This window comes from Camarhynchus parvulus, chromosome 22, assembly GCF_901933205.1.
Source record: "Camarhynchus parvulus chromosome 22, STF_HiC, whole genome shotgun sequence".
In the NCBI taxonomy this organism is placed as follows: Eukaryota; Metazoa; Chordata; class Aves; order Passeriformes; family Thraupidae; genus Camarhynchus; species Camarhynchus parvulus.
This window is the reverse complement of record NC_044592.1, coordinates 4,566,540-4,579,512: the sequence shown is the minus strand read 5'-3', so window position 1 is coordinate 4,579,512 and position 12,973 is coordinate 4,566,540. Positions and strand designations below refer to the sequence as shown.

Genomic DNA, 12,973 nt, shown 5'->3' with positions numbered 1-12,973 from the left:
CTGCCCATCCCTGAGCACTTGGTTGTGATCCAGAGCAGGGAGAAGCTCCCGGGAAGCCTCACTCGCCCTGCACGTTTGGGATTAACCCCGAACTGCCCATCCCTGAGCACTTGGTTGTGATCCAGAGCAGGGAGAAGCTCCCGGGAAGCCTCACTCGCCCTGCACGTTTGGGGTTAACCCCAAACTGCACTTTAGGGGTTACACGGAGGGCTGGCAGGTTGGGACGGCATTCCCTGTAAAAGTCCCTGGAGCAGAGGGGCTCTGGTCTCTCACTCCTGCCTGCAGCAGGGCACAGCCGAGGGAAGGGGACAGCGGCGTGGGGCACACGGGCAGCAAAACCCTCGAGCAATAAGTCCTGTTCCTCCCCCGGTGTTGTTTGTGGGGATTTCTGATCTGTATCGTGCCTCCTGTGCTCCCACAGCACCTCTCTGGCTCTTCAGCATCCTCACCCCTTGTCTAAGAACTCTGCACTGCAAACGGCCATGATGTCAGTTAGGATGGTTCTTTGCATAACGATTATTCATTTTGCCCCAATAAATGGCAGTGCCCTCAAGCCAAAACCCTTCAGGCAAAGGGACTTCGGTTTTACCGTTCCAGGGCTAGCCACGGACATGATCACAGGGCTGACAGAGGGAAATCAGCCTTGCAATAGAGATTCCTTGTCTTCAAGTGATTATCCTCAGCACTTTTGGTCTCCTCTGATGCCAAACGTGCTGTTATTATCATGGGTAAGCCAAGCCTCTCAGTTTTTTCCAGCTCACAGGACAGCTCTGTCTCATCCCTGTGCCTCTTTGCCCATGCTCCTTTGCTGGAAAGAACCTAAATTTAGCAGCCTGGATGTGGGCAGGCTGTGCCTCAGTGAGCATGTCTGTGTGGGTTATTTATTACAGCTCCTGCTGCAGCTCAGCTCCCAAAACAGCTCCACAGAGCCCAGCACCTACTGCTGATGCAAGGGGATGGACCAGGGGAGCAGAAAAACCAGGTTCAAGCCTCAAGCCCTCTCCTTTTGCACTGCAGAGCCTCTTTCCTTGCAGAATCTGGCACTTGACCCTGACCAGGATTCAGTGTGGACCAGTCCATATAAACTGTTGCTAAGGAGAAAGTTTTCTCTTTCCTACATCTGTGAAAGTTTCCATTCTCAGCCCTTCTTCTCACGTCAGCAGTCCCTGTTTGGGCCCATTTTAATCCCCCAGCAGAATTGCTGTGTTTCTCCATCTTACATTGCCAGGGATTTTTTTAGCCTGTATTTTCATCCTTCTGTTTGCTTCCCAGTCTCTTCAGCCCTCAGGACTGGAAGGCCCTGTCACTGCAATCACTGGTATATGCAATAGTAATTGTTTAATACCATAAGTTATTAATTTTCTTTGCAAATTAGTTAAATATTGCAGCAATCCTCTCATTCATTGTTTTCACAATTTAACCTTTTCTTTCCCACTGGCAGAGGCACCAAGTAGGAGGAATACTTGAAGATACAAAGTGTTTTGGCCACCTGAAATTAGTCATGTAAGTGTATTCCATTCAGCAGCCAGATCCTGACACATCACACAGCCAAGTTCCCTGTAGTCGTGGCTGGTTATGGGTGCTGGCTCCAAAGCCATCTGATTCAGTCACGAATATTTGGACCAGAAAGGAAAACAAAAAGGCACAAAAGCTTCTGAGCATGCTGAGAGTTGTCTGAGCTTCTCTGGAAGGTGGATAGAATGACAGGGGGTTTAAGGAACCCTGTTATACCTTGCTCCAGGAGCTGCTCCCTCCAGGAAGGCAAAGGATTGTTGCTGTATTTTCCTAGGCAAGGTTCAGGTGACAAAGCTTTGTCTCTCCAGGGGTCCTTTGTGCAGGGTCTGCTCAACTTTCAGCTTTGTCTTCATCTCTGAAAGGATGGAAAGGCTATGGTTATTCTCCTGTACCTCCAGCTGAAGGATATCACTGTCTGGCATAGCTTTGCTGTCCTTGCATGAAAAGAGGGACAGCAGGGGACAAGCCCACAGTCCCTCTCAGTGCAGTGACAGAGCACGTTGCTCTTCTGTTCACAGATACTTCATTTGTCCTGTCAATTATTTTAACCACCCTTGGTTTAAAGCCCTCGACCCCCCAGACTTTACTCAGTTACACACATGCTTTCTATTCCCATTCCACCCTGCTGTTCTCCCACCTACCAAAGACCTAATGAAAACTAAAGGTCACAGAAAAACAGGGAGGGCAGTGTGCATTAAGTAAATAACTTGGGCTCAAGCAGCAGCCCTTTAGATAGGGGTATTTCTTCAGGCCCACAATGAGAGCAGAACTGAACCTCTAGAAAATAGCAGCATTTGTTTTTGCCTGAAGGACCTGACCTTTTAAATTTGCATCTGAGAGAGCAAAAGAGCCTTGTGCTAGGAGGAGAGATTTTCAGTGTGCCCTTTCATCAGCAGGTACCTGCCTTCAGCTCTAGAGGAACAGCCTCACCTCACTCACTGAGCTCCAAATTCTGACACTATGGGGATTAAGCCGGTGTTTTTAGGAGGTTCACAAAGGGAAGTGCTCATTTTCATCCCCGAGCGCTGGCAGTTTGCAAGCAGCCCCTGAAAACGAGGTTATTGAAGGGTTGCACAAGTGCTGTGGGAGTGTGTTGGATGCTGCAGCTCAGTCAGTGTTGTCTCCATAGCAGCAGTACCCGAAGGTAGGGTGGAGGCTGGAAACCAGCCCTTGCTTTCCCAAAGCACTGAGTTCTGTGTGCTTTTAAGAGGGCAAATTCTCATTCCATGTATTAATATCACAATAGTCCCAAAGTGAGCTGCAGTTGTTAGGGCTCACTGCAGACATCCAGGGGCACTTCTGGCCCTTAGAGCCAGGGTGTGTCCTTACCTGCTGTTCAGCACTGTGGAAGGCGAAACAGCCACAAGTCTGAGGTGTTTTGGGAAGAGGTGTTTTGGGGAAGGCCTTAGGAAGAGGCAGCCTGGAGCTGTTGATCCATGATTGGACTAGAGCCCTTTTAACACAAAGAGAGGAAGGAAGATTAAACACTCCCAGACCTAGGTAAGCAGTGCTTATTTGAGTGGGAAAACTGAACTATTCCAACTCACATAAGAAACTGGAATGTTCTTAACTCTTCATAACCACTAGAAACACTGCTTGTGCACTCAGCATTATCAGGGGAATGCGCAGCACTCTCCCTTTTAGCAATCCAGGCAGGATTTAGAACCCTGAGCACAGCATACCAGCACTGCTATGCAAGTCAAAGGCTCTCTGGGTAGATTACATAAACATAAATGTCACACAAGGCCAAGAAAGAACTGGGGAGCAGAACTGATTTGAGAAAACTCCTGTAACCCAAGATGCCTTTAAAACAAGAGACCACTTGGACACGGGGGGAGCCCACCTGGCTGAGACAATGAGCTGTAAGGGGAGACAGCGATGAGCACTGCAAGGAGTCGAATTCCCTTTCAAGTGTGCTTCAATCAGCAGGTTCTCAAGGTGGGGATGCTCGTGTTCTGCAGGCACAGGAGGGGATCCCAGCTCGCTCACAGCTCCTCACGCTGACAGCTCGAGCAGCATCTCGGCGGCGGGGGGCTCTCCACACTGCTGTCCCCCAGCATATGCCGTGCTGACACTGCCTCGGAGATGCCCACCCACTCTGCCTTTCTCCCACTGAGAAACTGAAGGCTGCACTTGGCCACGGGCCCAGTCTGCTGTTTTCTTTTAATCACTAAAGCTATAACCAGCAGGGAATGCAAGCAGTCCAGGCCATCCGTGGTCTGAGGGCTTTGCTGGCTCCCTGTGGCCCAAAGGGGAGCAGGAGTCAGCAAAACCCTCCAGAGAGGGAGGGGGCTTAACGAAGGTTTACTTTAATTAGCATACATATCGTTCTGAAGAGGAAATGAGTAGCTTTCACTTTTTTCTTCTTAATTAATATCTGTCTCCATGTAGTTTAATCTCACTTAGCTGCTCTGTAATTTGGCCATGACCCAGCTCTAGGGGATGGAAACAGAGCCATGACTGCCCAGCTCAGGATGACTTTTCCTGACCCTGCACTTAAACAGAAGTGAGCAAAGGGTGTGGGCAGACCCGGGTGAGGTCGCTTGGGGCAGGAGGAGCCCCAACAGGATCCTGACACTGGAAACACAGCAGATAAATCCCTTCTCAGGGAGAACCCAGCCTGCAAACTTCCCTCAGCGTAGCAGCAGCTGCTTTAAGGGACTGAGTGGAGCTGTGGTGCAAAGTCATGCTCCTTGACAAGCAGGGCTGTGTCCCACCAGTGCTCCATCCCCTGGCTGTACACAGGGTCAGTCCAGGCCGCTGCATCCCACGTGTGTGAGCCCTCCCTTACTTTGAAACAGTTACCCCTATCACTGCGTAAAAAGGGCTCTCCCAACTTCCTTATCAAGATAAGCATCACCGCGTGATTAAGACCTCATTATTATGCGGTGAATTCAGGAAAATGTGACCATGGCTGTGTTTCCCCTGGCCGGTGAAGTGGCAGCGAGCACAGGAAGCTGCGCCAGCTCTGCTCTCCGTCGCTGCCTCTCCCCGAGCTCTCCAGAAGGGGCCAGTGTGCCCTCGCCTTTCGGGGCTCGCAGGAAACCTGCGCAGGCCTGTGTTTTTATTTAGAAAATGCTGAGCTGTCTGGAAAGTTTGATGAAGAGGGATGCAGCTGTATTAATGTGCTTCTTCCTGGGGATTTGAATGCATTTTCTGAGCAGTGCAGGAGGAGCAGGGATCAGGGAGACAAAGTGCAGGGAAGCAGCTCTGCTGACCACACTCGGATATTTTAAACCTCGCGTCATGGGATTTCAGCAGCTTAAAATTCAGTGTTTAGGATTGAGTGCATTAGTCAGAGGTTCCTCTCTGCAGCACGACAAGCCTGGGAGCGCTCTGGAGTCGCTGTGACACGGGAGAAGCACCAGGCCCTGTGTGTGCCGTGGCCACGGATCAGCGTTTTCACTTGGAGCTCTCAGGCTCAGTTCCCTCTGATCCCTGTGAAGGTCACTGGGATTGCAGCAGCGCAGCCGAGCCTGGTGCCTGCTGGAATAACGAACATCCTCAGCGTCTGCAGCCGGGGATGGCTCCGGCTGTGCTTTTGCTCCCCAAAATGGTCATGGGTGGGGTTTGTGTGCGGTGGGCTGAGCATCAGAGCCCCCAGCCGCGCGTGGGTCTGGCACTGCCTGCATTGCACTGCAGGTACGGTTAAAAAAAGCCCTCTCGGAGCCAGGGAGGAGGCTCAGCAGTGCATCTGCAGCTCTCTGCATGCAGTGGCTTTTATCTTCTTTACTTGGAAATGACTCATTTCCCTGTACTGTACAGAGATGCCCAATTTCCTTGGAAATGGTTCAGTTCTGCAGAGTCCCCAGAAATCCCCAGTGATGGGGCCCAATTTTTGCACTGGGTGTTTTACCTGTCTTGAGAGATGCCTGGGGATTTTCACAGGTTAGAGAAATTAAAAAAATAATTTAAAATAATGGATAGAAGCAACTGAGACTTTACTCAGTTCATATTTATTCCGAAGGGCACGTAAACCTTCTGTACTGAGCACTGGCAGTTAATCCATCACAGAGCCCCAAAGCACAGCCAAGCGTGTTCCATGCAGATTGAAGGCTGCAAATGAAAAAGGACTGTTTGCACACGTGTGCTGGCTGCCTGGCTGCAATCACTGCAGCTCCAGCTGCGCGGACTTGGGCTGTACTGGAAATGAGGGGCAGCCAGGAGCCACCCAGAAATTATGGGTGACTGAAGGTGGTCAGAGGAGGACTTTGGGGCCTGCAGGGTGGGCTCGTGGGCCCATACCTTTAAGACCTGCCGAGGATGAGGATGGTGGAAGAGGTGTAGCATTATCCTCAGTGAAGAGGCACAGTGGCTCAGCAGAAAAACAACTGCAGTGATGTGCTGTCAGATATGTGTACTGCTAAATGTTACCACCAGCAATTTTACCTGCCTATTCTCAGAGCCATATTCATCTTAAAAGCCTTCAAACACTGCGAGGAAAAACCCAATTAGAGCCATTTACAACAGGCTGATCCAATCTCGCTGGCATTGCTGGAAGCCCAAAGCCAGGCCAAGGACTGTGGAAGGATAAACATTTTTGTCACCCCAAGGCAACCAGGCCTGGCCTACCCTGGGGACAGGGGCTGGAGCAGGATGGCTGTAGTTATTACCATAATACAGGAAATAATAGTCATTGGGAAAATGGGACCATGCTTTGGTTTCCTCTTCCATCCCAGTCAGAGGGGAGGAAGGAGAGTGGTGCTGTTGTGGACGTATTCATTTGGCAGCCAAGGGCTGCTTGGGTTTTGTATTCTGGGGCTTTATTCTGGAAAAAACAATTTTTGCCATTTTAACATTTCCCTCTGCTGTTTGAAATCCAGCCTTCAATAGTGCATGAGGAGTTGGCTGCTCTGGATGCCAAAGGCTGGGAAAATCTCCTGATTTCTGAGGAAAAAATGCTGAGAAGAACCCAAAGTGCATTTAAACTGAGTTTCCCAAGATCTGAGCTAAACTAAACCTTTCCAAAGCCTGACCCCATGGCTCTGGGCTCTGGAGGAGCTGCAGTGCCCCTGAGGAGCATCTTGCCAGGCAGGGAAGGAGGAGGAAGCTGTAATTTAACAGCAAATCCAAGGCACAGGTTGTACAAAACCAGCTACCAGGTGTAAAACACTAAAGATATTTTAAGGGCTTGGGATATCTCTGCTGTCAGGATTTTTTCTTAGGCTCTCAAAGCAGGCGCTAGCAGGGCCTGTGTGAAGATAAGCCTCGTGCTTCAGGTTAATCCCAAGATATCACAGCAGTGGCCTTTTATTATTATATGACGAAAACATCGACTTTAGCGCATTACTTCAAAGATAAACGTAAATACCCGTCACCATGCAAAGCCCGAATGTGGGCCGTGGTTCCTCACGGACAGGATTTCTGCACTCATCCCTCAGGGCGAGGAGGACACAGAGCCCCCGGGCCCCTCCGCTGTCCCTGGGGCGGCCTCCGGTCCCGGCCGGTCTGAGGGGCGACCCCGGCCCGGGCGCTCCGCCACAGCCCCCGCACGGCCCCGCGCCACAGCGCCCCCTGCCGGCCGGAGCCGCGCGGCATGCCGGGACTTGTAGTCCCCGCCGCCGCATGGCCCCCCCCTCCGCCGGCCACGGGAAACTACCGCCCCCAGCGTGCCGCGCGCGGCGCCGCCATCCCGCCGAGCCCCCGCTCCCCCTCCGGCCGCACCGTGGGGCGCTCCGAGGGCTGCGGGACGGGACATCCCGGGACGCGACATCCCGGGACAGGGCAGAGCGGGACGGGACGGGACGGGACAGTCCGGGGCGGCGGGGCCGGGCCCTGCAGCCGGCGGAGGCGCGGGGGCGGTGCTCCCGACGGCAGCCGGGACTTCCTGTGACGGCCCATTTCCTGGTCGGATGGGGCCGGCGGGGGGGCGGCGGCGGCGGGGTCGGTCCCTGTCCCTGACGGGCTCGGTGGTCGCCGGTGACGCCGCCAGGCAGCGATGCGGGCCCCGGGCCCTGCCGGCAGCCGGCCCCCGCCGTGACCCGCTGGGGCTGCGCAGGCCGGCCCCGCGGGGCGCATGGAGGCACCCGCCGCCATCTGCGAGGTACCGGGCAGGGTCCCTGCGGGCCGGGGCTCGCGGCGGGGCCCGCGGGGGTAACGCCGCAGGCCCGTTATCCCCGCTGCTTTTGCAGGTGTGACTCCCCGGGGGACAGCGCGGCTCGGCCCCGCCAGGCCAGCGGCCCCGGGCCCCCCTCAGCGGCCGCGGCAGGAGCCGGGAGGGCTCGGCACCGACACCGGCATCGCCCCGTGGCCGGCACTGCCGCCTCCTGAGACATGAAGAAGTTCTTCGACTCTCGCCGGGAGCAGGGCGGCTCCGGGCCCGGGGCGGGCACCAGCGGCGGCGGCGGCGGCAGCAGCGGCCCGGGCAGCGGCTACATCGGCCGGGTCTTCAGCATCGGCCGGCACCAGGTCACCGTGGACGAGGTGCTGGCGGAAGGTAAGGTCCCGGTGCTGTTCCGAGCGCTCCATGGATGCTGCTTTTCCTCCCCAAGCTGGAAGGGAGGCCTTGGGCTGTCCCAGGCACCCAGCCTGCTCCTTGACCCCCATATTCCTGAATATTTCATTGTCCTTGGCAGAATTGCAGTCCAGTGGTGTCTGTAAGCTGATGTGTTTGGTCCTCCCATCTGTAAATCCAGTGTGGATTTGGCAGAGTTAGTTGTGGTTTTTTTAATGCTTTAGAAATTGCGAGATTTTCAGAATTGTTTCCCTCTTCTCCCAAACTGGGAGTTAAAAAAAAACAAAAGAAACACCCAAACCAAAATTGTCAAATATTTTGGTGCTGAACAAGGTGCTGTAAATAAAGAAAGCAGTGTCCTTCGCTCTTAAACTTTCTTCTGCTGTTGCCTCCTTTCCCACCTCAAGCAGAGAGGATTAAAACACTGGAGTAAATTCCTTGTAGCTGTGTATGCGCATAGGTAGGCTGAGCAGGACTGGCTGTGACCTGGCATGAGGGATTTCTCTGTGTGTGGGATGTCTGCAAGGCAAAGTGGTGATCCCAATTGCCTTTTTTCTTTCCCCCCTTCCCCCCAAATAAAACATTTAGAGACCTAAAAATGAATCCTAGGGGTTACAGAACTCATGACGGGTGCAGGCCTTGCAGTGCAGCAAGCTGCTGGTGGCATTTGTTTAATTGTAACCAGCTCTGCTGCCTGGACTATCATTTTACATTTCGTTTGTTGGGGCTGTAAGGAGCCTCCTGAATGGCTCTGCCTGGTAACCTTAGCCTCGACCTTCAGAGGGATGTTGGCCTCTTTAGACCTGCTCCTGGTCCCTCCTGCGCAGCATCCTGGGCAGATTTAGTCCAAACTGTTTTGTTTTGATGGCGAGGGAGAGGAGAGCTGCTGGGAGAGAGCTGAGTGGGAGGACCTGTGTTGGCTTTTACAGAAAGAGCCCTAAAATGGAAAAGGGACTCTGTGTACACTGCCTGTGTTCAGATTTGTAAGAGTTCACCACGGTGTACAAGAAAATAGGTCTGTGCCTGTTTTTCAGACTTGGTTTCTGATGTGTTCTGCTGAGAGGAGCACTGTAACCAAGCTTTTATCTAGCAACTATAGTGATTTTTTTTGCCCTTGAAATTTGCAATATGGGTTTGCCTGGACTGGTATTTCCAAGGCCCTTTTGGCCCTGGAAGCTGAGGACCTACATGAGCTAAACTTGAGAAGCTGTCAGTCTCCCTTTAATGCAGGATGGCCTCATCCTGGTAACATGGGAAGGCAGAGGCTTTTTTTGCTGATGAGTAATGTGCTGGCAGGTTCTGCCCTGGGAAGAGAAGCCGTGTGTCACCGGGCTCTCCTGCTGCTGCAGAGGTGGAGGTGGGAGCACAGATTGCCTGGGAGGGAAGAGCCTCCCTTCCCTGCCTCTCTGTCCTGGGGGAGCTGCTCATTCTGGGGGCTTCTCCCTGCATCTCCTGGTTCCTGTCTGTGGGATGGAGCGTGGCCTGCAGCTCTGGGTTCCTTACATGCAGGCTGAGCACTGTGAAACAGTGAGGCAGAGGCAGTTCTTCTGGTGGAAGGTGCTGCCCAGGTATCTCCTCCCAGTGAGACTCTGCTGTGGGCAGTGTGAAATCCTTGTGTGTGCAGAGCGGAGCCTCCGAGGGGCACGAGCAAGGCGGTGTGTTGGTTTGCAGGTTGTTTGGTTGGTTTTTGTGCTGGGGAGCAGTGTGGCTCAGGAGTGCTGCAGCTCTGGGTGTGCTGGTAAACAGCCTTTTCTCCCTGACTCAGCTGGGGACCTGGGGAGCTCGTGGGCAGCCCAGTCCCTGCACTCCTGACGTCTGAAACTCGGCTGGAAAACCTCTCTGTATCTGCAGCGGTGTTTCAGCAGTGCTGAAGAGGCAACTCCTGGCTATTTCTGCTAAAAGGAAAAGTCCCCTGGGAAGCACTTCGTAGGAGGAGTATCCTGTCTGGGAAGGAAGGACCTCTCATCCCCGTTGCTTTAGGAGGGAGTGGGGAGGGCTGTGTTTAGGTGCAGCCTGTGAAACATGAAAAAAAATGAGCTGTAAAAGTGCCTTAAAAGAGAGAACCAATGAAGTGAAGAATGGTGTGGAGGAGACTTGAGTTGAACCAGAAGTTGTGGAATGGAAGTGTTGGGATTTGGCTCTGCCTGTCCGAGCTGTGCCTGGTCACCCTGAATTCTGCTGAGCAACCCTGCTGGTGAGGAGTGTGCCCTGGCTGCAGCACTGCCTGTGCCAGATGCCAAATGGCTCCATGTGCCTCTGGGCTCTGGTGTAAATCCCCCAAAATACCTCCTGTTAAACCTGCGTGGTTTAACTCTTCCACCCCTGAAAAATAGTTCTGTCTGGATACTTGCCTGCCTGGGCAGGGAGGAACATCCCCTCCTTTTGGAAGGAAGGAGATGGGAATAATGCAGAAGGAATTTGAGGGGTTGGTTGTGGTGTCAGGATATGGTGAATCAGTGGGTTTTTTACAAACAGAATGTTGCAATAGGTGATTCCTACTTGGGTCCTTGTAGCTCTCCTGCTCTAATCCAGATAAAAGCGCAAATAGTCTCTTGAACAATTCCCCCCAAAGTTTGCACAAGGATTATCTGTGGTGGGAGGGCAGTGCTGCTGGCCCAGGTTTAAAGTCACAGAGTGTTGTGACTACTGGTTTTGGGGTGAGTGGTGTTTCACAGAGCTGCAGTGAACGCCCAGGAGCTCTTGCATTGTGGGGCTGAGTCAGGCTGCTGTCTTGCTGTTTTCTTTCTGAAAATAAAAAAGTGTTGGACCAAATCAGATAGTGCTCTTTGTTTCTGCCTGTGTGTAGGGGAAAAACCAAAACAGCAGAACCCCACCCCAGAGCCCCATGCTGGAGCTCTGGGGAGGTTGGTGTCCCTCTGATGGGGATCCAAGCAGCAGGAACATCGAGAAGGATGCTGCCATAAATGAGGAATTTGCTGAGGAGTTTGGGAGAGCTGTGTGTGTGTGGCAAAGTACCACAAGGCAGGGTGAGCTAAACCAGGTTGGGGATTGCCCCAGTGTCCCATTTTTGAGGGCCTCTGTGTTTTGTGTGACTCTACTCACAGTGTTGTGAGAGAGTGCTGAGCTGACCCGAGGTGTGTAAACATTGATGGGGCACGTGTTTGAGCAGGGTTTTGTTTGTCTTGCTCTGCTTCTAGCACAAAGTACAGGCTGAGTTTCTGCAGGCCTGTGAAAAGTTACTTTTAAAATGAGTTGTACTTTTTTGAAGGTCTTTTCCCCTTCAAGTGTGTAAGTAAGGGATTCGGGTTTAATAATTGTTGGATATCTCACTGGAGTTTTTCAGGTACATGCCTGTGTGCTGTAGCTAGTGTTGACCTGAAAGCATTTAATGGTTGGTATTACAAACCAGTGCAAAGTCACAGAATCATCCTACGTTTGCCAGCTGTATTTTTTCCTCTGTTTTGAAAAGGAGGACATTGTGGGATCCATCCTGACTTCCCTTAGCAGCCCTGCAGGGCAGTGCATGTGGGAAGCAGCTGGGAGAGGCTGTGAGTGCCCAGCCTGTGCCCTCAGCTGCCCAGGGCTGGCCGGAGTGCAGAGGGTTTCTGCTGACCCCTGCCCTGCTCTCCCTTGGCACCTCCTTCCCCTGCAGCTCATAACACACGTGAGCTTCTTCTGAAATAATCCCACTTTGAAGCAAACCCCATCTGAGGAACGTTTTGCAGATTTATGTGATCCTCAACCCATTTCCAGTGTGGCTGGGTTCAAGACATTGCTTTGAAGTGTATTTTGTGAGTTACTGCTTTCCAGCTTCAGCCAAGGGCCAGCTGCTAATCACCTGACCAGGGACATTTGGATTAGGAATTAAACTGTTTCTCCTCTTGGAATGGGACATGTGATTTTTATTTTTTAATTTTTTTCCCTGTTTCTTGTGAGGCAGAACATGTACTCTGCACTCTGCTCTGCCAGGTAGGATGTTTGATTCCGTGTTCCTGCAGTCTGTTTTTCTGAGAGTAGAAGCCAGGGGAACTTGTGAAGAATCCCACGGGAGTTCTTTGCTAAATGCTGAGGTATCCCAAGTGTTTTGGTGCTTTTAGCAGCACAGCTTTTGCTGGGACAGCATGTGCTGTGTCCCGAGATGTAATCAGGGAGGAAAAGCAGGTGTTAGTGGATTTAAGTGTGTAAGACTGGCCTGGCCTGGCCTGTGGGCTTTGTGCAGCCTGTCACAGAAGGGGTCTGGCTTGTGCCTGTGGGGCTGGTTCCTTATGGAACAGCTGTGGCAGCTGAAAGCTGTTTTAAAGGCAGTTTTTATTCTCTGCCCAGCCAGTCACCATCGCAGGAAGGAACTTCCATGTGAAACCAAGAGAGTTTCTGTTTCAGCACTCCAGCAATGAAGCTGTCAGTATAAGAAAGCCTAGTTTTGGGATTCTGGCTGGGGGTAGTACATGGTTTAACTCCAGCTGGGGTCTTACAGAAGTGTTCCGGTAGTTTTAAAGGAACAGGCTGCTAACCTTGGTTGCGTGTGCATGATGTTTTTATTGTGGCATGGGCCTTCTCCCCTTTGTGCAGGAGCTTGTCAGCAGCTTGAGGAGAGCAGGTGGGAAGTCACAAATGTGCTGAAGACAAGCTGGAATCCGCTCTGGATTTAGCACTTCTTGCCTTCCAAGCTCACCCACCTGCGTTAATCATGGCTAATAAGGGGTCAGCACTGGCTGGGTGCTGCACACTTGTGTTGGGGCTGGGAGCTGCTTCCCTTGAAGGTGACTTTATTTCAGGGTAAATGTTCTGGGCAGGCTGAGGCTGTGCCCGTTGGGAAGGCAGCGTGCCAGCTGCAGGGCTGGTGCTGCTTCTCTGGAAAGTCACAACCAATTTGCCTTCTCTTGTGCTAAGTGTTTACTTGTGTTCTGCATGTGGAAGGAGACAGGAAGTCTGAGGAGAACATGCCATAAGCAAAATTGGTTTATGGAGGAGTTATCTTCTGATAACGAGAGGTAACTGAGTAAGTTTCCCAGGAAGGGGTGCTGCCTTCCTTGGATGGGGGAA

The 12,973-nt window shown here is 52.4% G+C and overlaps 1 protein-coding gene across 1 annotated transcript in view; it reads left to right on the top strand.

Moving 5' to 3' along the window:
• Positions 1-7,245: 7,245 nt before the first annotated feature.
• AAK1 (AP2 associated kinase 1) overlaps positions 7,246-12,973 on the top strand; it is a 48,948-nt gene continuing 43,220 nt past the window's right edge. The window contains exons 1-2 of the mRNA XM_030964205.1: positions 7,246-7,558; positions 7,647-7,951. Of these exons, the coding sequence (XP_030820065.1) occupies positions 7,789-7,951 (163 nt within the window). The 5' untranslated portion in view covers positions 7,246-7,558; positions 7,647-7,788. The remainder of the gene's footprint in view (positions 7,559-7,646; positions 7,952-12,973) is intronic.